General features: G+C 41.8%; 4 protein-coding genes across 8 annotated transcripts; 3 read left to right on the top strand and 1 right to left on the bottom strand.

The window, feature by feature from the left end:
* The first annotated feature begins 5,429 nt into the window (after positions 1–5,429).
* On the top strand, positions 5,430–7,534 carry LOC108097825 (transcription factor glial cells missing). Its single transcript, XM_017200346.2, has 2 exons — positions 5,430–6,049; positions 6,114–7,534. The coding sequence occupies exons 1-2, from the start codon at positions 5,652–5,654 to the stop codon at positions 7,228–7,230; spliced, it is 1,515 nt and encodes a 504-aa protein (XP_017055835.1). The 5' UTR covers positions 5,430–5,651; the 3' UTR covers positions 7,231–7,534.
* A 127-nt stretch (positions 7,535–7,661) lies between these two features.
* Positions 7,662–9,075, top strand: LOC108097821 (myb-like protein I). Of its 2 annotated transcripts, none has more exons than XM_017200341.2 (3): positions 7,662–7,804; positions 7,869–8,230; positions 8,299–9,075. In XM_017200341.2, the coding sequence occupies exons 2-3, from the start codon at positions 8,165–8,167 to the stop codon at positions 8,956–8,958; spliced, it is 726 nt and encodes a 241-aa protein (XP_017055830.2). In that variant the 5' UTR covers positions 7,662–7,804; positions 7,869–8,164; the 3' UTR covers positions 8,959–9,075. The 2 variants fall into 2 exon arrangements, with proteins under 2 accessions (XP_017055830.2, XP_017055829.2); XM_017200340.2 differs by having other exon boundaries at positions 7,663–7,804; positions 7,869–8,258; positions 8,321–9,075.
* Positions 9,076–12,329: 3,254 nt separating this feature from the next.
* LOC108101335 (trifunctional enzyme subunit alpha, mitochondrial) lies at positions 12,330–15,540 on the top strand. The gene is made up of 5 exons (XM_017205678.2): positions 12,330–12,568; positions 12,875–13,605; positions 13,669–13,809; positions 13,866–14,635; positions 14,691–15,540. The coding sequence occupies exons 1-5, from the start codon at positions 12,493–12,495 to the stop codon at positions 15,325–15,327; spliced, it is 2,355 nt and encodes a 784-aa protein (XP_017061167.1). The 5' UTR covers positions 12,330–12,492; the 3' UTR covers positions 15,328–15,540.
* LOC108101402 (myb-like protein H) lies at positions 15,529–21,447 on the bottom strand. 4 transcript variants are annotated; one of them, XM_043209296.1, is made up of 4 exons: positions 21,093–21,447; positions 17,770–18,072; positions 17,282–17,334; positions 15,529–17,218 (listed from the first exon to the last, which is right to left on the bottom strand). In XM_043209296.1, exons 2-4 carry the CDS (start codon positions 18,039–18,041, stop codon positions 16,197–16,199), a joined length of 1,347 nt encoding a protein of 448 aa, XP_043065231.1. In that variant the 5' UTR covers positions 18,042–18,072; positions 21,093–21,447; the 3' UTR covers positions 15,529–16,196. The 4 variants fall into 4 exon arrangements, with proteins under 4 accessions (XP_043065231.1, XP_043065232.1, XP_017061219.2 ...); XM_043209297.1 differs by lacking the exon at positions 21,093–21,447 and adding an exon at positions 18,444–18,536; XM_017205730.2 differs by lacking the exon at positions 21,093–21,447 and adding an exon at positions 18,253–18,403.
* Between the last annotated feature and the right edge of the window lie 2,725 nt (positions 21,448–24,172).

The following is a 24,172-nucleotide window of genomic DNA, read 5'->3' as shown; positions in this document are numbered from 1 at the left end:
GTTTCTTTAAACCTGATTCGTATTACTTCTTTATATTTGTAATTTATCTTTATGTATGAAACCTTTGTTACATTATATTGATATAATTTCAAAGAGCTTATTATAAATTCTTTCTTAATTACTCCCTTTAAACGAAAGCCTCTTACTTCACAGAAAACTTAACAATATTTTTTATAGCCTTAACATGCCGATAAACTGGCAAGAAACAATGCAAGAAACTCCTCCCAACTTAATTTTCGGGTTTTACAATGGGAATTGATGTGCACAAGGCCTAGGGCAAACCCTCAATTGGCTTCGGTGGCAGGGGCCCTACCCCCAAGCCCGAATCCAAACCCAGTAAACAAACTCGGAAAGGGCTAAGTGAACCCTAAAACGAAAGTCTCCTCGGACATGAGTTCGTAATATTCGCCACTTAATTGAGATTAATTGAAGTTATGCGCCCGATCTGAATAAACAACTTTGCAGCCATTTTGTTTATGGCTGCGTTTTATGTGCACACACAACACACAGCCAGCCCAAAAAATATTATTAATAATTACAAGAGCGAGGCGATGGCACCCCGAAAAATAGTTATAGAGCCGAACCCTCGGCAGACAGAAGTTTGATTAAATTAAATTGAGTGCGACGGAGTTTGTGGAGCAGCGGAAGCCAGACATCAGCTTGAATATGTGTGTATCTTTCAGATACATTTCTCTCGCAAATCAAACGCCATTGAGCCAGCCAGTTTTTCGGATGCCGAGGTGAATGCACTCGCATTCTAATGTTTATGATGTGTTATGGATCCTCTGAGTGCCCCTTAATTGGTGGATTGCTCTGGATATAGCGTGCATGTTAATAGCCAACGCTCGTTGTAAGTCACAACTAGCAATTTAAGCTAATTGACATTCAAATGCAGTTGAATAAACTTTTTGGGCAATCATTGTTATATAGCAGGTCGTTGGCTTCTGTAGGTTCTATTTTTGTAAATTCTGTAGATTCATTTGTGGACTTAGTGCACCACAGGATCATCCATCATCAACCCCATCGACAGATCGCGCCCATCATTTATAAATTGCCGCATCGAATAAAGCCAAACGCTTGAGTAAATCCACTTAATTGCCGTCTGCCTGCGCGAATCACGGGTCCTTGATGTCCGTGAAATTTTGTTTCTCCTGGAAGCCCAGCCTTCGCAATCAGTTGCTAAAAAAAAGAAGTAAAAAACCCCATGTTAAAAAAGGAGTACGGATGTGTTCGCACTCGTGTAAACATGCGTTTGTCATTAGACACACCGGAAATATTGACAGCATTCGACACGCGGCGCACGACCATCCTGAATCTATCCTGAGTCCTGCGAAAAAGGAACTTGCCACTTTATTTGCCATTTGATTTTTTTAAATTGTAAAATTTTTTCAATTCAACTGGCTCTCGATTGTTTTGCCAAGTTTCGCTTTTGCGCTTGAGTAAACAGCGTTAGATCTTCGAGGCAAAAGGATCGGGTGGTTTTATTTTATTTTTCGTTTTTAAGAGAGGGGTGTCCTTGTCCCTTTTTTCATGTATCCCCGTACGTGTGTCCTTTGTCTGGGCATCTTTGTTTGGCCTGAAGTGTCGTCGCCATGTCGAATTATCGTGTTTTTTAACTGAAGTACCTGAAATTTTACAGTTTCAACTTCGGGTTTTTTAATTCCACAGAGAGAGAGTTTACTAATTAGATTTTATTGCGTATCGCGAATCGCTTTGTCATTGATGGCAAGTGTGAAGAATCTTCTCTTTTTTACGGTGTGAAATTTTTGCCAGGATCAACCGATCTTCTTTCTTGGCCGCATTTTATTGGGACTTTGATTGGACATTCAAAAAACATTTGCAATGGTTTCTAGGAATTTTTTCCAGCTAAATGCCACGCGCTTCTAAACAATTGAAGCAATCCTGGGGCTTGTGGAATTTCCAGAAGGACATGCGGGTATCTCTCGATAAATTGTGGGAGAATACTTGTAAATGTGATGTAATCCAATGCTTTAATTTCCACAAACACAAAACAAATGCAAATAATATGCACGAGAAAGTATTTGGGCAAAAATTTGAAAGAGAATACCAAAAAAGAATATTTAACGTGGGAAAATATGAAAATATTTCTCCCTCGTAATCCTTCTGGTGGACAATGAACAAGAGACAATGGAGCAGTGTGAAAATAAATATTCCATAGATGTAAGCCCATTAACGAAGTAGAGAGAAATATACACACCTGACCTCAACTCAACTCAGATCAACTCATTTGACCCGAAACTCGGTTTGTTTGGACAGATTAGTGAGCCAAGCTACTTAGCCGGCAATCGGTCGGATCACTTGTCCCGAAAATCGGTGAGTGTTTCGAGTCGCCTTTACATTTCAATTTTCCATTTCCCATTTTCCGAGCCCACTGTCCGATGTCCAATGTCCGATGTCCGCTATCGAGGTCCTGCGATCTCCCCTGTTTTTAGGGCCCCATGCGGAGTGTGAAAGGTATTATCGCATTGACTCGATCTCTCATGTTGTCGTTTATGTTTTCAGTTTCATTTATCAGTTTGTGGAAATGCCAGGCGAACAATGAGAAATTATGAGACTTGCTTTAAATCATTTACCATTTAACATTGCCATGATCCTCGGACGGGGTTGTTCTAAGTTCCTCATTGGCCACGTTATCTGATCGCTGGGATCTGGCATTGGGATTTTCTCGTCGTTAGTTGCCAATTGAATGATTTCCTATATGCGGTTTTAATTGCGGCACAGTTGACTTTTCCTATCCTCTAACTTTTTCCAAAGGGAAGTTCCGTTTAATTAGCTGCGAATTGTTATTCGACTGCGACTTTCAGATGGCCGATGGTTGATAAGCTTCCGGACGAAAGGAAAGCGGAAAACTTTCTCTGCTCCCGGGGATTTGAGGGTAGTACTGAAATAAAGCGACGTAATGATCTACCGATCGATGACTACCAGTCTTTATGATGGGTTTATGAAAGTTTCCCTTCAGCAATTGTTTGAACAATAAATAACAACATATTTGTGGAGAAATGCAAAGAGCAGGGGAAAGGGGAATGTTTTTGTAAAATATTTGTAGAAAATAAAAGTAATCCCAGTTCGAAAGGAATACTCAATTGGCAGAAGATCTATTTACATTAATTATCACATTTATTTAATTTAAATCCATTGTACTGTATAAATTATACCAAATATTTTTAAACCAGCAAAAAAGGTTTTTAGTTGCATACATTGTTCTAATAAATAAAGTTGTTTATATTATTATTTGATCTGAAAATTGAATTATTTTTTATTGATCACTCTAAATATTACTTCAACATTAAAGTTTAGTTAGTTTAGTTTCACATAGTTCAAAAATCTCTTCAGCACTCACATATTGTGAATATGCACTGCCATATGTTTGGCAATCGTTATAATCCATGGCCAAATCCCTTCAGAACCAGCCACTAAAATCTATCTGTCAGGGGCGTAACTTCCCACGACACCGCAGACGGATAGGGTAGAAGTGGAATTTACGATGACATTTATGCGTAATTTTTGGACGCATTTTATAGCCGCAATCGGAGTGTCTCCCAATGGGGAAGGAAAGAGTTCCACTTTCGAATGGATCCCGCAGAGAGAGTGTCAAATAAATTTGATGGGAAAGTGATTGGCGGTAATTGAAACGGAACAGTTAATTTCGGGCATCATTAAAGCGACACACCCACCTTGAATCCTTGAATCCTCGAATCTGGAACCAGGTAGGATTTGCTTCGCCGCTCAGCTTCATGATATGCAACGTCATGACTTTCTTCCGTGTCAACGCCCCTCGATTCTCGATTGCTGCACCCTTTTCCCATTGTCCCAGCGTAATCCTTTGAGTTCCTATCGCGTGCTACGATCCTCATCTGATCCTGGATCCTTGGTGCTTGGTCCTTGGGCGACTCCTTGCCAGAAAGGCGCCGCGGGTTGCTCGCTCAGTTCGTGTCATAATTGCATGGCATTCGGAAGTGTGAAAATTATGGAGTTTCCTCCTCACCCTTTCGGCATCTTAATGATTATGTTTGTTTCCTTTATCTTCGACTTGAGATCACCGAAAAAAGGGGCCCAAGGAATTTGTTTGCCAACTTTGCTTCATTCATGTGCCTGAGTTATGGCTGAGTTTTGCTCTTGGGTTTCTAGGGGTTGGTTTTCCTCTTTGGGATTTCTTATTTTTGATTTCCATTTTTTGCGTGCTAAATTGTGTTTTACGATCGGCGTTTTGATCTCAGTTTGGAGATATCGTCGGGATCCCGACGTTTCGGTTTCTTATTTTTTGCAAGCGTTTAATTTTTTATCGCTTTTCAGATCGTGAGAATTGGTTCCGTTAGTTCTATTTTGGTCTATGAGTATGTTACAAACATCTAATGTCTTTTTCTTAATACTTTGTAATACCTAATAGCTTCATCAAAAATTAAAAACTATTAATACTGACACCAAAAACTTTTAACCCTAAATATCATGCTTCAATTAAATATAATGGAAATTTTAATATCAAAACAATGATGGGAATTTTTTTAAAAGGTTTAGATAAGAAACAAAAAAGTGAAAACATGTTCAGCTTTATGATAGTTTATTATAATCGATTGAAAATAAATACTAGGTTATAAAAAAACACTACAATTTTAGTAACTCAATATGGTATAAAAGTATCTTTTCTGTTATTATATTACATTAAAGTGATCCAGTTCTCTTTTTTATGGAAGTTTTAAAGGCAAGAACAAAACGTATTTTAAATTTGTAAAAGCCTTTAGTTGAGGAACTGTTAATGCCTTTCCCCGGAAACTCCATTTTGTTTCGAACTCTTGTTTGCCCTCCGACCATTTCACATTGTTCCCCACTCCGAGTGGCAACTCCCGAGTACGAGAGCAAATAGGCACGACCACTGGCATCTGCCGGCGACTGTCGCCAGGTGTACCCATCATCAGAACTCATCCCCATCATCAGAACTCATCCCCATCTCCATCTCCATTAGCGTTCCCCATTCCTGTTGTAAACGCTTTTTTCAGAACTTAATTAGCTTTCGCCGGGGGTTGGGGTTCTTCGCCGGCGAGTGCCCCAAACCACTGGTTTCATATCGTACAATTATCCAGTGGAGCGCGTGCTGCAACCGCAGGTGCTAGAGGAGCACAGCAATTGCCATGTTTGCAGCTCCCAGAGCTCACTACTCGGCTTCCAGCTCCCCCATCCTCCAGTTTTCCCTATACCATTTCCCCATTCTCCAGCTGCTGCTGGTACTACCAATCAGACCTGCTGAGAAACGCTGCTCTCACACACAAAATTCAGTAGTGGATAAAGCGGATAAACCGCACACAAAGGCACCAGAGAACTGGAAGTCGACGGGCCAATGGGCAACTGGCATTCAGATCGAGCAACCCTCGTGCGATTCGACCGCTGGCAACTTAACTGCGATGCGCAGAGCGGGCCCAGTTAGTCAGCCTTGCGCAGTCGATGCGAACGGACGCGTCGCTCCAGAGAAAAGTTGAGAAAAAATATAGGAAAAATATATAAGGAAAATATATACGAAAAACAAATACAAATTATACATATATAACAAACAAAAAACTAAAGAACATAGCAAGAACAAACTAAACAAAACCGCGTGTGTGTTAAGTTAAACAACTAATTGAAAAACCCCTGTAAAAATGGTTTTAAACGGCATGCAAATCTCAATGCCAGTTCCCGTGCCAGTTCCCATGCCAGTGCCCAGTCCTCCGGCCACCAAATCCCGCGTGGCCATCGACTGGGACATCAATGACTCCAAGATGCCGTCGGTGGTGGAGTTCGATGACTTCAGCGATTGGGCGAATGGACACTGCCGACTCATCTACTCCGTGCAGAGCGACGAGGCCAGGAAACATGCCAGTGGATGGGCCATGCGCAATACCAACAATCACAACGTGAACATCCTGAAGAAGAGCTGTTTGGGAGTGCTGCTCTGCAGTGCCAAGTGCAAGTTGCCCAATGGAGCCAGTGTTCATCTGAGACCCGCCATTTGCGACAAGGCGAGGAGGAAGCAGCAGGGCAAACAGTGTCCCAATAGGTGGGTTTCCTACTCAAATACAATCTAAGTAATATAAACTAACTTAATATTCTTGTTTAAATAGAAATTGCAATGGTCGATTGGAAATACAAGCCTGTCGAGGTCACTGCGGCTATCCAGTTACCCACTTTTGGCGCAGAGATGGCAGTGGCATCTACTTTCAGGCCAAGGGAACCCATGATCATCCCAGACCGGAGGCCAAGGGATCCACAGAAGCCAGGCGACTTTTGGCAGGAGGCAGAAGAGTGCGCAGTTTGGCAGTGATGTTGGCCAGGGAATCTGCCTTGAGTGATAAACTAAGCAGTCTGAGACCCACAAAACGACAGGCGAAAACCCAGCTTATTCAGGAAAATAAACGCAGGAGGATGGCCGAAGCAGAGGTGACCCAAACCAACCAGGATTTAGTAGGAGCCACCAACTATCTGCCCACATCCACGCCCACGCACAGCAGCAACTTCAATCAAACGCAGGCAACTTATGTCGCAGGATCTGTGGCAAGTCAGTGGAATGGAGATATGTACTACGAACAGGAAGGATCTACTTATGCCAATGGAATGTACGCCTATGATATGCTACATTCGCCACTTTCCGCGCACAGTTCCACGGGAAGTTACTACCAGGAGAACCTGCCGCAACAGCAACTGCAACAGCAGCCACATCCGCAGCAGCAGCAGCAGCAGGAGCAGCAACTTTCCCCGCAGCAACACGCACCGATTAACTACGATCAGTCGGTGGCCTCCAGCTTCCAGTGCGGAATGCCCTTGTACGAGAGCTGTGACGACACCTCCAGCCTGACCAGCAGTTCGGGTTACAGTTCCGAGGACTACGGATACTTCAATGGATATCTGCCCAACTCGCTGGATGTAAGCAACGCGAGTCAGAGTCAAAATCCCAGCCAGGATGGCAGCTTCTACACAACCAGCTCGGAGATCTTCAGCGTGTTCGAATCAACATTAAATGGCGGAGTGTCGAGTGGAGCTGTGGATCTCCTCTACAACGATGGAAGTGCCTACCAGCAGCAGTCGAACTTCCTGCCACTCGCAAGCTACCAACAGGATCCGCAGGATCAGCTGCAAACCGGCGACTATTACTACAGCAACTCGGGAGTGGAGAACGGATGGAACATCCAGATGGACGCGACATATCAACCGACCACCAGTGCGGATCCCACATACTGCTAGGGAATCGGAGGAGGATATATGGTACCCTACCCATCAGATCTCCCAACCAAAACCACATTACTGAGCCACTCAAGCGTTGTTCTAGTCCCTAGTTGATTTCCATTCATGTTCCCATTGCTTGTTGGTCCTATTATTACGTATGAAATATTGTATTGAACGTTTCTAGTTTGTACTCTTGTACTTGTTTCCCAGCTATTCCAAAGTTATAGAGCATTTAAGAATCGTATTTGTATCCTTTACGTGTAAGCATTTAGATCGTTAAGTCACATTTCCCACCTATTTATGAACTTTTGTGTAGTAATAAACATTTTTTGAAGAGAAAACTTAAATCAAAGTAAGCTCTTTTAATGCTTTGCTTCTTAAATTTGAGTCCAAGTAACCCTTTTTTGCTTTGTGTCAGGCATGAGAAGCATTTTGGGTCAGTATACTTTCTTTTTTAGCAAATAGCACATGTAAGGCTTTTCTGAGAAAAACGAATACAAATTTTTCAAGTCAACAAAAATTTCTCGAAATGGTTGGTCCATTTAGAAAACCTAAAGTTCCACGACCCAGACGGCAGCGTAGAGCTTTGGTAGTGAGTAATATATGTTAATATTTGGCTACAAAAACTACAAAAAATTTCTTGTTTTTGTGAAAAGCTTCCCCAAGCACCTGGACAGAGAAACAGGCGGCCCCGTTTAAATTCTTTGAACGCAAATAACTCTCAAAGAGTCCTGCAATCGCCGCTTACTTCTGGTGGAAACTCGCCTGAAAATCGACGTCGAGAGCAAAATGCCAGGAGGAATCGTCAACGTAGAGCCCGAAATCGTAGGTCCGGTTTATTAACGCAAGTCGAGAACCAGTCTGCTCCACCGCGGATTGGATTATTCGAAATGAATACATTGCTTCAAAGAATTCTGCAACAAGGCGATGATTTTGTGCGACAAATAATGCAATGCCCTTTTTTTCGCAATTCATCTCGGATTTGAGAAACCGTGCTTCTTCGAACCCCGCTTCCGTGGTACGATTGAGTCCTTCTTTACGTCACAGTAAGTCGTACTTCACATTTGCAATAACTTATAATTACAGCGAGGTGAAAACCTGACCATAGTTCTTCTTATCCCGAGTCGAATTGATGCTTTAATTCAACCCGAGCAAAGTTTGTTGCGAGAATCTCAGGTTGCCAATGACAGTGTTCAAGTTCAAAATGCACAGGAAGGTGTTCCAAATGCAAATGAAAATTCCTGTTATGAAAATCTGGATAAGAAAATTCAGGGTGCCAATGAATTAAGCCCTGATAATATCAAAAATGGGAGTGATCAAAATCAAGATATTCAGGATGCAAGTAATCAAAGTCAAAATACGGAAGTTAATGAAGGCAATGAATGTGGCAATAACCTAATTTTGCACCAAGATATTCGGTATACAAGTACTTCAAATCCAAACCAGGAAAGACAGGATACGAGAGTTAATGATGCCAACGAAAATGGCAATGGTCAAAGCCTTAACCAGGATATTCAGAATGCAAGCAGTTCAAATCCAGATCAGGAAGTTAATGCAGACAATGAAAATCGCAGTGGTCAAAATCTAAATCGGGATATCCAGTATGCAAGTTCAAACCCAGATCAAGAAGTAAACGCAGGCAATGTAAATAGCATTAATCAAAATCAGTATCAGGAAGCCCAAGAAGCCAATAAAAATGGCAATGATGCAAATCCGGAAAACAACGATGACAAAAATGACCCATGAATTCTTTATTCAAGCTAATCTAGATAAGTTTGATAAGCGAAGATATACTTGTACTTTCTAGATTTGTAAAATTTGTATGTCATTAAAGCGTATTTTCCCACTGGGTTTTATAAAACATTTTTAAGACCAATCCTTTTCCAAAACCCGCATTTTATTTGTATTTATTTTATGGTTTTTTACATAACATTTTTGTTGGAGAAAAAACAAGTTGTATACTCATTACATAACGCATTGTTTTATATCTTTCTTAAAATAGCTTGAAATATAAAACTCCCTTTAGCGAACATATTTTTTTTTTTTTTTAGCGCATAGGCCATTCAAATAAAATTTGAAATTGAATTTCCACCGGCAATCAAATCAAGGGTCGATTAAGGGCTCACCTCCTGTCAGAGGCCACTCAAATATTTGGATATTGGTTCCGAGTTTTTTTTAAACCGATTATAAATAATTAAATTTATAAAAAAAAAGGTCGGCGGAGAGGAAGGGGTTGCAAGTACTCGACCCTAATGGGGGTTTGAGATCGACCATAAACAAAACGCCCATTAGTTGTCATGTTGCAGGATAAAGTGTGCCGCTGACGCGTGCGACCTTCAAGGATATTCGCACACTCGAAATACTGAAACACAAAAATGAGGAATGACTTTGTTTCGAAGGATATTTGCATATATAATTTCGAGTGCGGCTGCGTCGTACCCTTGCCTAAATGAAAACATTTAAACTGTTTTGATTCCGTTTATGTTAATTTCCAGCCATAAATCACAACAGAGCGTGTGCTTCCTGTCGCAGCAGCCTTCGTCCTGCAACAATATTTGTCCTGGCTGTTTGATTAGCCCTCAACCCGAAACCCTTGCATGCAAATGAGAGCTCATCGGAGTCGCTGACTCCGCTGCTCATTTCGTGTTATCCTTGGGTGCCGAGGGGAGGAAGTCGAGATCGCAAAGGTATTATGCAAATTCACTGATGCTGATCCCATTGTTGCCGGTGTAATTCAATATTCGCGTGAATAAATGTGCGAATCCGCGACCTAAGTCCTCTCTGGCTGGGGTTTCAGCTATTGCGAAAACTAATTTCAAATGCAAATTCAGTGCCAATTTGTTAATGCAGATTTTCGCACACTAACGAAGCTATTAGAGGTTTAGGGTTAGCTCTATTTTATTGCAAATTTTAGAAATTAAAATGGAAGATATCTAGCTCTTGAAGAATAAAGACATAGAAGGCAAATGAATCAAAAACAAAAATTTCCTTTTAGGAAAGATTAGCTGTAGCTACAAAGCAAAAATATCGAGAATATTTGCGTAATAGATTTTAAATTTAAAATTTTTTTTAGAAATTCTTATAAACTGTGGGTTGATCTCTTGGTTTGTGTATGCTTTTCAATTTTTGGATGCTGTTTCCTCTTCCAATTGTTTCGCTTTTGATAAGCCCGCTGGTTGGAGAGGTCAGGTCAGTCAGTTCGTCACTCAGCCGTCTACCAGCATTTGACTGACGGACTTTTGCAGTTGACAAAACCGACAGTCTCGAGTGTGACTTTTTTGACTCTTCACACATCATGGGCGGATCAGCGGGGAAATCAAGGCCGCAGCTGCAGCTTCGGGGAAAAACGATTAACTATTTATTTTATAGTACATGCCACACAAAACGAGCGCGTCAAAGGCCACAAAGGCGTGTTGCCACAATAAAGCGCAGGGCAAATGTGGCGAAATCTCATCCGAACCTATTTAGGAGTGGCCACTTGAAAGGACAATGGCATCGCAACAAATGAGGCGCGGTTAATGCGGCTTCAATGAGTCCTAAGCCTGGACCAAGGATCCGAGGAAGCGACCTGAAAAATGCGAGTGACATGCGTGTCCCGCAAATTGTGTTAATGGTGCAAGCAACCTCCAGCGGGGTGGGTCAGCGTTTCAAATGCCCGCAAACAATGTCACTGGAAAAATCATAACTAGAGCTCGGATAGTTATGCACGAAAAAAGGCCAAAATATGCATGCAAATATGCACGAAAAATAGCAAAATATGCTCAAGAATATGCATTCAAAAAATACAATAAAATATGAAAGAATCATGCAAAAAATAGTCATAATATATTGGAAAAGGCGGTTCTTTATTTAAAAGCTAAAGTTTTGCACAGATTCACATTGAACTTCGACAAATTTGGTGTGGATTTGGTTCAAGATCCTATTTTAACGATTGGCTTCCCTGATCGGCATTTTCCTTCATTCTATCTTTGGCAGCTTTGTGTTTTATTGATGCAATATGCTGATTTACTTGGAATATTTTTTCCTTGAACTGCTCATTCACAATACGTACAAAATAAAACTGACCTATCAGTCCGAAATACTTTGGGGAATTCGACTTTCATACGCAGTATAAATTTGATTTAAAACAACCGATAACTTTGAATGCCACGAGACGAATGATAATTTAAGAATAATATAATAAATAATAAATATAATAATAATAAAGCGTTTATTATGATTAGTCATTGAGAATCCATTAATAAGTTATCAATGTACCTAGTGTTGATCATTTGATGAAAATAAACAACGTGAAAGTCAATTTACTTTCAATTCCACGCAATAATCTTATACACAATTAAATAGATTTGTAATAGAATGAATTAAGTTTTTTGTTGTTATTCGCATCAGAATGATTTTCATATGTCACAGCTAAATTATTATCAGTTTTTATGAATGAAATATTAAAATATGCTCGAACATGCACTTTCGATCAAAATATGCTCTAAGGAATGAAATATGCACAATATGCATGCAACATGCATTTGCATGACTATCCGAGCTCTAATCATAACACTCGGGATCGGGGATATTAAAAAAATACGGTTTAACTTTGGTTTTATTCTTGTTTTCACTATTGAATATTGGATCCTCAAAACAATGGATCCAGTGGCGCATGGTAAGTTATCTAAACCTTTAAAGTACATAAATTCTATAATTGGTTTAGTATTCCGGGATCTAGTATAATATCCTCACAATTTTAATTTGTCGTTAAAAACTTACTTTATAACAACGAAATAACAATATTAAAAAAAATTGTATCAGAAGATTTTAAAATATTTAATTTTATAATCTGTTAAATGCACAATACCTCAATATGATCGCTATTCTACTTTTTGTTTAATTTGATTCAAATTTCCAATAAAAATTCTGAAAAACTGTTATTTTTTATTTTTTCTTGCCACAAATGGCACTAACCTATTGCCATTTGGGGACTTAGATTAAAGCGCCACCTGGTGAGAATCGCTCGATATCTCTATAGTATTATGAAGAAGTTATCAGTGGCATTACTTAGTTATCGATATTCGGTCCAGGACTAGGGCTGCACAAAATAATTTTCAAACATCGTATAACGAATACCATCACTAATGTGCAACAAGTCAAATTGCCGCATCGTTTTTTTTAGCCAAGCAAATCGCGAGCACATAACTAACGGGGCAGGAGCAAAGTTCGTTAAACCACTCAGTAGATAATTAAGTATAAAGTGATTAGACCGATAAGAGTTTTAAACTTGAACGAGCAATGTCGGCGACGAGATTTCTGAGTGCCGTTGGCCAAATTTCGAGACAGCAATTGCTGCAGAATAGGTGCACGAAAGGTGGGTAAAATTGTATATTCTATTAATTACTAAAAGGATAAGTTTGAAAAAAAGGAAATATCCGAATGGTATTTGTCCCCTGATAAGTGGGGGGTATCGGAATCTAGCGGTATCTTTATAGTTAGCGAGCCTCCCCCGATGCCGCATAACTGGACTTTGCACTTTGTACTCTCTCTTGACGTAAAGCTTCTGTCTCTCGCTTTCTGTTTTTGATTGCTGATGTCTGATTTCTGCTTTCCGATTTTCGAGTGCCTCCGTGAGATAATGTCACCTAATCGTAACTTTGATCTTTATAACCCCACGCAGCCCTGCCCATTTCGATGAATCTTGTCCAGAATCGGCGACTAATGTCCACCAATCCTGCTCCGGCGTTGGCCAACAAGCACCTGCACACCAAGGTGGTGAATGGAGTGCTGGTCATCAAAATAGACTCCCCCAATGCCAAAGTTAACTCTCTGGGTTCCGAGGTGAGCGATGAATTCGAGCGGGTGATCAAGGACCTGGAAACGAATCCTGCCGTGAGTTCAGCTGTGCTGATCTCGGGAAAACCAGGATGCTTCGTGGCCGGAGCCGATATTGGAATGCTGGAGAAGTGCGAGACGGCGGAGGAGGCCACCCTGATCTCCCACGGCGCCCAGTTGATGTTCGACCGGATGGAGCGCAGCAAGAAGCCCATCGTGGCCGCCATCAGCGGTGTTTGCCTCGGCGGAGGATTGGAACTGGCTCTGGCCTGCCACTACCGCATTGCCACCAAGGACAGCAAGACCAAGCTGGGTCTGCCGGAGGTCATGTTGGGTCTCCTGCCCGGCGGCGGTGGCACTGTCCGCCTGCCCAAGCTCACCTCCGTTCCCACTGCTCTCGATCTGGAGCTGACCGGCAAGCAGGTGCGTGCCGATCGCGCCAAGCGTCTGGGCATTGTCGATCTGCTGGTGGAACCCCTCGGTCCTGGACTTCAGCCCGCCGAACAGAACACCATTGAGTACCTGGAGAAGACCGCCGTCCAAGTGGCAAACGATCTGGCCAGCGGAAAACTTCGCGTAAGTTTGTTTATCTACTTAAATTAAATAAAAAAAATTCATGTTTTTTAACCTCTGACACAGGTTAATCGCGAAAAGAGCGGTCTGGTCAACAAGATCCAGTCCTTTGTTATGGACACCGACTTCGTTAAGAACAAGATCTTCGAAACTGCCAAGAAGCAAGTACTGAAGGCCTCCAACGGTCTCTATCCTGCTCCCCTCAAGGTAAGTGATTCGACAAACTCCCTTTACTTTTTTGCTTATTCAAATTTTTCCAAAAGATCCTCGATGTGGTCCGTGCTGGCGTGGATAAGGGAAGCGAGGCTGGTTACGAGGCGGAGCGCAAGGGCTTCGGCGAACTGTCGGCAACTCCCGAGTCCAAGGGATTGATTGCCCTCTTCCGTGGACAAACTGAGTGCAAGAAGAACCGTTTCGGCAAGCCAGCGCGTCCAGTTAAGACTGTTGGTGTTCTGGGAGCTGGTCTCATGGGTGCCGGCATCGTTCAGGTATCCGTGGACAAGGGCTACCAGGTGGTGATGAAGGATGCCACCGATGCCGGTCTGGCTCGTGGTATTGGCCAGGTCCAGAAGGGTCTGGAGACAGCCGTGAAGCGCAAGCGAATCACTGGACTTGAACGCGACCAGACTCTTGCCAACCTGCGACCCACTCTGGATTACAATGACTTCAAGAACGCCGACATCATCATCGAAGCTGTGTTTGAGGACATTAAGGTCAAGCACAACGTGATCAAGGAGCTGGAAGCCGTTGTTCCCGAGCACTGTGTTATTGCCACCAACACCAGCGCCATTCCCATTAGCAAGATTGCAGCGGGAAGTTCGCGCCCCGAGAAGGTTGTTGGCATGCACTACTTCTCGCCCGTGGATAAGATGCAGCTGCTGGAGATCATCACCCACCCAGGCACCTCCAAGGACACCGTTGCCCAGGCCGTGGCCGTGGGTCTCAAGCAAGGCAAGGTCGTCATCACCGTGGGCGATGGACCCGGCTTCTACACCACCCGCATCCTCGCCGGCATGTTGTCGGAGGCTATAAGGTTTGTTTCGCTTTTAAACCTTAAAATAAATGTAAACCTTAAATCCCTATTTCAGACTGCTGCAGGAGGGCGTGGACCCCAAGGATCTGGACCAGTACACTAAGAAGTTCGGTTTCCCCGTGGGCGCTGCAACTCTTGCCGATGAGGTTGGCATTGATGTGGGTTCCCACATTGCCGCTGATCTGGCCAAGGCTTTCGGCGAGCGATTGAGCGGAGGCAACCTGGAAGTGATGAACGACCTCGTGCTAGCTGGATTCCTTGGACGCAAATCCGGAAAGGGAATCTTCTTGTACGATGGACAGAAGCGAGGCACTCGTCCGGTGAACAACGATGCTCTGGAGATTGTCAAGCAGAAGTACGCTCTGGTTTCCAAGGGAGCCAACACGCCCGAGGATCTGACTCTGCGAATGGTGTCGCGCTTCGTCAACGAGGCTGTGATCTGTTTGGAGGAGAAGATTTTGGACAGTCCGCTGGAGGGCGATGTGGGCGCCGTTTTTGGTCTGGGCTTCCCGCCATTCTCCGGCGGACCCTTCCGCTGGGTGGATCAGTACGGAGCAGGCAAGCTGGTCACCAAGATGCAGTCCTATGCTGAGCTGTACGGAGTTGCATTCAAGCCCGCCCAGACCTTGCTGGACATGGCCAAGGATCCGGCGAAGAAGTTCTACCCCAAGACTGGCTCTTCGAAGTTGTAGATCCGATTTAATCCGATCCCCAGCTCCCCGATGATGCCGCCAACGAAAATTAGCTTTTAGTGCGAAGATAGGGAGCAGTCCCTGTGCATTTCTCTTAGAGAGGAGTCCTTTGCGGTGCACCCGCTGCCTAGAAAGTGGGGCGAGCCCATGCGAAAAACCCTCTGTTCAAGTTGTCGAGTTTATAAATTAAAGTTTACCGTGTAATTTTCCATACTCTCACTTGTTTATTATTTTACACAGCAGTTTGATACACATCTTATTCTTTAACTCTCTTTGCTTGACTTAATCGGAAACAGCTTTGTACATCAATTCTATAGCTTTAGCTTTAGCAGTTGCATATTTACACATTTCTTAAATTTACTTTACGCTCTATACGAAAATGACAAGAAACTTGGGAAAACACAGTTTGCAATTGAAAATCTGTTATCAAATTATCAATTACAACTTGCGTTCTAATATATTTCTTGTCTGTTTAATATAAAGTGTTAAATGGCTTATCAGGAATCCTATGATTTCACATTCGTTAAAATGTGTTCGATTTCTTTAAAGAGACAACATAAATTTAAAGATTTTTAAAATGAAGTGCAAGTATTTATTGAATGTTTTATTTTTAGTTTAAAATTATAGACATATTTGTTTATTTAACAGTTTTAAAGATTATTCAATTTTTAAAATCGAACATGAATCGAATGTAAAACCATTTGATGCCTTTATAGACTTACTCATCTTATTGAGCGCACACAACACATGAACAGTGAGCGAAGTGAAGTTACCGATTACTAATGGCACCCACTCCAACTTAGTCCCACCTTAGGTAACTAACTAAACGTATCATATATCTAGTTAAGGGTTAGTGACTTTCCGTTCCTTCACTGCTTCCGCCAATCCCGTCCAGAACTGCGTCTCTGATGCTTTACGGAGCCACCATTGCTGCTTCCCCCGCTGCCGTTTACCACACTGGCTACTCCTCCTCCTCCGTTGCACTGATCCTGAGCAGGATAACGGGTTACGACATCGTCGATCAGCTCCAGGATACCAATCTTGAATTTGCGACGCTGCTGAGGAGTGAGAGCCGCCAGATCGGGAAGGATGCTGCGGAAGAACTCCATATCCGCCACTTCAGAGGAACTCAGACCGCCGTAGAAACTTCCCGCTGTTGTCATCGTGCTGGTGGCCTCACACTCTGTTTTAATCCTTTTGCTTCCTGGTTCAAAGGACGACGGGTGGTGTTCCATTGCCAAGGACAAAGGATGTGGATGCGAGTGCGGGTGGTAATGCAGAGGTGGTGGTGTGCCACGCCCGCTATCATTGTACATGAGTTGGGAACCAGTCTCGGCCAGCTGGACATCCGGAATGAAGTTCTTCATGCTGTCCGCACTGGCGGTGTCGCTCCTGGTTGGCGAACCACCTCCACTCCTCTGATGGGCGGTGCTGTGAGTGGGCGTGGACGGCACAGGCTTCAGGCCCAAGGAATTGGTCACCGCAGGATCGAAAGCATCGATGGTCTCCTCGTCGTCTTTCTCCGATATCGAGTACTTCATCTCCAGCGCCTCGTCCATGTTCTCATCACTATTACTGATGTTATTGTTGTTGTTGTTGTTACTACTCAAGTTGGCGGTGGCGCAGTAGATGTGTTCCTCGTGCGGATGGATGGCCGGGTGGATGAGGTGCGGCTGGTGGTGGTGCAGGTGCTGCTGGGACATCTGGTACAAAGTGGCCAGGCTGCTGTTGCCCTCCAGCGAGTTGCGACTGGACTTCAGGAAGGGCAGCAGGAAGGCCATGTGCTCGGTCAGGTAGTAGGGTTTGTGCTGCGGTTCCGATCCGGACTGCTGTTTTATGTAGCGGGAGAGGCAGGCGCGCAGGTTTCGCCATCGCTCCTTGCAGTGGATCACTTAAAAGGGAAAGGAATTTAATATTGATATGGTAAATATTTACAAAATCCCATTTTACTCACCACTCTCACGCGTTTCCTTGGAAATAAGCACCCAGGCTTTTTCTTGGTTGTCCCTATAAAGTATAAATAAAAAAGTTTACGATTACAATTTTGTTTTGTTTATTAAAATTAATTCTCAACAAAATGCTTGACATGTTTATATTCTTATCAGTTCAAATCATTTAACATAAAAATTCTTGTTGTCAAGTATTAATTTATTTTTGAATATTGATTAAAGATAAGGGTGTAATCTAATAGAATTCTTACAAAGGCTAGGAAATTGTCTCAACTTTTAATACAAGTGAACTGATAAGCGTTTCTGAAACTTTATAGATTTTATGCTTAGTGAACGTGATAATGTCAGAATTCCTGATTCGCCTTCAATCAAACAACTTTGTTTCTATTTATACTAATCTGAGTTAATTTAGTAGATGAATTTATCATGAGTTTTGTTTTAGGATTAACCATTTAAGGATTGATTTTATTTTGGAATAATATGTTGTTTTTACCTGTTGCGGTACTCCGGCACCTTCTTGTCGTAGAGACATTTGTGGGTGCGCACCAGGTTGACAAAGCGGATGTTGAAGTCCTCGTCCGCCTGCATCACTCGGTTCGTGGATCCAATGGAGGCTGCTGCGGTTCCGGATCCTGTTCCTGTTCCTGATCCTGTGGGACTGTGGTGGTTGTAGGTGGTGCTGCTGCCGGCGGTTCGCTCCTCGCGATCGTTGTTGCGGTTGTTGTTGCTATTTGTGTTGCTACTGCTGCGCGTTGAGGTTGTCATATTCGTGGGTTCTTTGAATGTTTCTCACAGCCTGTAATGAGTTAGTTAGATTATTTAACAGGATAAAGTTCACACAAGTCTTATGGAAACACGAGTTCATACATATATGAAAACAAGTTTAAGGCGGTTATTAGCTTGCACAGATCTTAACTTTCAGAAATAGAAACTTATAGTTTCGTTTGCCACTCCAATATTTGATTTTTCGACTTTCCTATCCATATTCCTATTTATTTACGACCAGGCAAACAAAGAGAATTCTCTTTGACTCTTGTTTTCTGTTTTTTTTTAAGCTTATTTCGCTTTTTGTTCTTGGGTTTTTGTCGTGTTATTTGTTTGTGTTGGTTTCTGTTCTGTTGCTGCTGAGACAGCAAACGACGAATAGAGCTTTTCGCTCATACATACATATATACATATATTTTTCGTGAAACTTAATAAAACATTGCGGCCGACATTGTTGTTTTTGCTATTATTTTCAGTCACGGTTGCCAGATTTGGCTCTTTTGAGCCAAAACTGGCTCTTTTTTTTCTCGTTGGCTCTTTGGCCCATTTTGATTGAATTTGGCTCATTTTTGCTAATAGCGATACAAAATATTTTAAATTAAAAGACGAACTCATTTTTTAATTAATGCATTTTTTTTTGTTCAATTTTAAAAGTGATTAATGTCTGAAATCTAAAAGTGCCAGATCGAAACTAAATTGCTCCGCTGCAGCGCGCTGGTATGGTAGCTCTAAACAAGTGTACTGGTGTAAATAGTGTACTGTAGTGTAAATTTGGCGTTTATTGTTGTGACTCAAAGTGATAAATTGTGCAAAATGGACAAGTAAGTAAAGAAATAATGTAGATTTGTGTATCTCAAATGCAATACACATAGCTAATTTATTCACATGCAGGTTTGTTTTAACTTCAAAAAGTTTAAATAAAACCGCGTTCCAGCCGCAAGCACATACTAAGACATTGCAGAAAAATCTTTTGTGATGTTTTTTATTACTTTCTTATGATAAAAGTTTAAAAAAATCAAAATAACTAATAAATAAAAATTTGGCTCTTTTTTATTCGAATTGGCTCATTTTTAGTCTTTTTTTGGCTCATTAAAATTTTTTGAAGTGGCAACCGTGTTTTCAGTACAGTTTGGCGAGCTGGAAAGCGGCAAGAAAACGGGCGACATTGCCGACGTTGAGTTGATGTTGACAACGGCGAAACGACGGCAGCAACTTTGTTTACTTTTCGTATTATTATAGCCAAAGCAGCAACAATAGCAGCGGCCGTAAAAATAACAGGCAAGTTTGCTGTTTGTGCTGCTTGCTAGTAGTTGTTGTCGTTGTTGGAAGCTGAAAGCTTTTGCCCGCTTCACTGATAACAGCAACAACGGCCAAAAAGCAGCAGCAACAGCAACAGCAGCAGCAACAACAACTGCAACAGCAACAGCAGGCAATGTTGTGTTGCAATATCCGAAAACATGTTGGCCGAAATGCATCGAATAGTCACGAATGTGTGTGCAGGTACTCACTCCGTACTCACTCACTCGCAAAACGATTCGCTCTCGCACCTGCGACTACCTGTTTCGATTCTAATCAGCCCACTCACCTGTCCACTCACTCCGTTGAATCTGTCCCCCCCCCTCGCACCAGCCCCCCAGAAATTCGGGGACAGTTGGGCCTCTCTTAAATCTCCAACAGTTTTCCCGCCACTTTCGGCACCTTGCGCTAAGCCCACCACTTTTGCACAGCGAAAAACGTGCGCACAGTGGTATGAAACTAAGCGGCCATAAATAATAGCTACTCATAAAAAACAATTTACAAGTGTTGTAAAAGAACCGCACAGTGATTTTCAACAAAGTTGGAAAATAACATGTAGTTTAGTATTTATTATTATTATTAAAACAGGTAAAAACAGGATGTTATAACCTCAAATTTAAGCCGGTTGCAAAATAAGAAGTGCAGAAAAGTAGGCTATGCTTTTGACGATCTGACTAACGGACGCTCTAACATTAAGAGACCTAAAGGATCTGCTTTGAATTCTTTACTACTCTTTAAATTGTTAATTAAAAAAAATTGATTGAATTGGTTTTAATACAAGCTTATTAAATACTTAAAAAATATAGGTTATGAAAAATTAAAAAGGGAGAATTTTATATGATTGAGTATTATTTGTGCCTAGTTATTATAGTAAAATAATCTTACCCTCAAACTAGTACTAAATCTCTAAAACTTAAGCACTCTGATCTTTTTTTTGGATTTTCGAGATACTTTCGGTACACTGTCATTTCAAAGTATTGTTGTGTTGTTTGGCCCGTCATCATTATTATCAACGAACATCATTATCAAGGCGAACGTTGTTCGCGTGTTTTGGTTCTACCCGTTGTTGTTTTTGTTAATGTTATTGTTGGATTGTTATGTACAACGTGGGCGGGGAAAATGGTAAGGCGCAAAAACTGAGCAAACAGCAGAAAAACAACTAACCTGGCCATAGCAATATTTATTGTATTACGTCTATTTAACATAAACATATCAGCATGAGCGTTGCGATGTGTGTTTGTACTTATTCTTTGAGAAATGTTCATGTTTATATATAAGCGACGGGGCACAAAAAAAGTACAGCTACCGCCCGAGCAACGTACAAAATCGAAAAACACAGAAACAGAAACAGCAACAGCCAAACAGCAAAAACCCAACCAAAAACAACAACAAAAACGAAAGAATATATTTCTAAAGCTAACAAAACACTCAGAAAACTTGCAGAAATCCCCGGCGCGCTCTTTGTTTCCCCTTCCCATAAAAATACAAGTATATATGTATATATGTATATATATATATATTGTATATTGCTTCGACAGCAACAGCAACAACAAAAGCAATAACTTTGTTAGATAGAGCAGCAGCAGCAGCAACAACAACAGCCAACAAGAAAACAACAACAATAGACACACTCACACAGAGACAATCGAATACAAGGAAACAATATGGCATATAGAATTTTTTGCTGCTGCTTATCGGAGTATTATTGTTGCTGTTGTTCTAACTTGCGATGTTGTGCGTAGCAGATTTCTTTACCTTTTCGTTTCTTTCTTTTTCGCGGAAAGGTTGTTGATTTCGAAAAACTCCCGACTCCTGGCAGGTGATTTCAAAACGCTCTTACTGAACTAGCTCCTTGTTTGCAACGATTTCAAAACGCGACACACAACCGCGCACAAATAAAACGGCGCCAAAAATATTTTTGTTGCTGCTGCAACGGCAACAACGGCAGCGACAACACCAACAACGACAACTCGACCGACTGACGTAACGTTCAAAAATGTTTAATTCGAAATCTCGCGGTCGGCGGTGCGCGGTGCTCGGGAATCGACGGCGGACTGTTGGATTGTCGGTCGGATTGTTGGCAATGTCGTATGTTTCGCCTTTCAAGCGACTGAGGCGACTAAGCACACAGAGATACAGCCACTGACACAGGCACAGAAACGACTGCCAGACAGCAGATACGAGAGCGAGCGATACACGTAAAGAAAATGTGTAACGTGAAATGTGTAGTTTTAGACATACATGGCAGACCCAACGATTTATAGAAATTTATTCATTTATTTTGACTTAATAGTCCTTATAATTTATTTTAATTTTTCTTTTTATTTTTTATCAATATGTATTTGTTATAGTGTCGAGCATAACATTTGTTTCGATATTAAAATTGAATACTAAATGAAATTATTATTAAAAATACAAATACAAAATATTTTAAAAATACAAATTAACTACCCGAAAGTATTATTTATCTATTGATCATTTTTACTGCGCATATGATTTTTAAATCTAACTGATTCTTTTCAGTGTAGCAGCCAGTATCTATTGGCTACGTAGAACTCTGAAGCAACAACACGACACGAACGAACGGCGAGCAAACAGAGAACATCGCACAAAACCCCGCTCTCCGCTCCGCACACACACAGATACTCACACGTACACACACACACACACACACCAATGTGTCAATACAAACACATACAGCTGGCGTTGAGCAGCAGGCAACTTTTGATTGTTGTTGCTGCCAACGAACAACAAATAATACAAACAATGCACACACACACGCAAGCCGAGTGTTTTCGTGCCAGAGAAACGGCAACTGCGCGGTACGAAATGCAAAGATACAGATGCAAGGGGAAGGGGAGGAACCCGTACAGGCCAACAAAAAATGTTGCACTGTGACCTGCAATGTTGCTTGTCAGCAGCGGTAAAGTCACCCCTAAAGGCTCCCGCAAAGGATCTTTCAGGATACCTGCAAGACTTTCAGTGCCCTTAACTGGACTTAGTGAAATATGAAAGAAAAACAAAATTTGCCAAAAGGCTAAAGGTTTTCTTGCTAAAATATTTTTTAGGTTCTCATAGTGGTGGCCCTAAAAAATTCTGCAACATAATTAACCATAGTCTAACAGAACTTATTTGGAAAGCAGCAACGCAATAATTAAATTCGATTTTCTGACACAAACTATTTGATTTGATTTTAAGGGTTTTTAGGAAGTCCAGATTAAAAATAATATTTTTGTCGGAAACAAGTGACCTACAAAAATTCCATTCTTATAAATCTTTTACTTCCATTTGCTAATCCCGGCAAAAAAAAAAACAAAGCCAAATCGAACCCAAATGGACTACCTGAAATTTACCTGCTGACTACGAGCGATCTTCGTTCCAGTGTGCACCTTCTCTAACTCTCAGGAAACATTGAAACAACGACAGTTGCTTACTCAGCGGCACACACATACTCACACACACACACACGCTGCCGCTCTCACGGAAACGACAACAGCTGCCGCTCTCAGAACAAAAACAAAACGAAGCAAGCAAACAAAACACATTTGTTGTTGCAAAAAAAGCTCTGGAAATTCTTTGCCGCTGCTGACTTCGCGGCTTTTGTTGTTGCTGCCCTTGTTAATAACAAGCTTTCCAATAAATGTTTACTTTTAAAAACAGGTTCGTTAAATGTCCGATAGATGTCGCTAGGTACTTCCGGTTTATATTTTCTATGCTCAAAAAATGTTGTATAGTTTTTAGAAAACTTTTTTAGCGTTTTTACCTTTAAAAAAAATATACAAAAATGTATATTAAATTCTTAATATTGGATATCAATAAAAATTAAAATTGGTGTTTTACATACAATTAAATAATTTAGAATTATGCTGCATCAAATGTTGTTCTCAAAATGCACTTTTTAAATAATACAATTTTCAGCATAATACATAATTAAATTCCTTTTCAAGTTTAAATTAGTTTAAAGTTATAAACTTTGATCTTTTTAATTTATGTGAAAGTAAAAGGTTTTCGGCTCTAACGGTCAACTGAGAATAGGATTATTCAAACACTTGTTAATGGGATTTATATGGGGAAAAGCTCTTCGAAGCTCGAAGCCTGCCCCAAAAGGACCCACACTTCAGCGATAAACTGCGCGTTTTCTGGCAGGGAAGCCAAAACGTTCCGCCTGACAGTCGAGCGCCACCCCAGTTATTTCCAGCACTTTAATGATTTGTTTACAACTTTGTTGCCCTGCAATTTACCGCTAGCATACGGACCTGCCAGCCTGCCAGCCTGCCAGCGCGCCAGCTTTCCACCCCTTTTCCTCGCCCTTCCGCCTGGAAAAGCTTTGGCCGTCGCGGGCCAGGATGTCGTGTCCTGCGTGTGCTCAAAAATTCAATAAAAAGGAGGCTCGTTTCTGTTGTGGCCTACATGCCAGCCGAGAATTCGGCTCGCAAGCCGAACGCAAGCCGAGGAAAACTTGGTCACCGGGTGGAAAATGGAAAACTAAAGTGAGAAATTGGGGGGAAGCAAGGAGCAAAGGGAGCGAGCAGAGAGCTTCCAAGTGCAGTCGAGCTCAGTTGCCACAGGACAGTCGAGGCGAGTGCTCGTCCTTGGTCGCAACGGGCTCCCGGAAAAGAGGTCCTTCGTCCTTTCGGTGACTGGATTGTTTTGGTTACGCGACTGAACAACTGTGTATGTGTGTGCGTGTGTTAATGTGTTAGCGTGTGACTGTGTGCTCTTAAAAATATACTCGCTATGAATTATTTACCCAAAACGAAAGCTGGAAAGTTTTGAACAGTGCGGCAAAAAGCGACGGAGTTGAGTCAGCGGAAAGTTTCGGCTCAAGCACTTTG

This window comes from Drosophila ficusphila, unplaced genomic scaffold (genome assembly GCF_018152265.1).
Source record: "Drosophila ficusphila isolate 14025-0441.05 unplaced genomic scaffold, ASM1815226v1 contig_794, whole genome shotgun sequence".
Taxonomy (NCBI): domain Eukaryota; kingdom Metazoa; phylum Arthropoda; class Insecta; order Diptera; family Drosophilidae; genus Drosophila; species Drosophila ficusphila.
The sequence above is the reverse complement of the archived record's forward strand: the minus strand, read 5'-3'. Positions and strand labels throughout refer to the sequence as shown.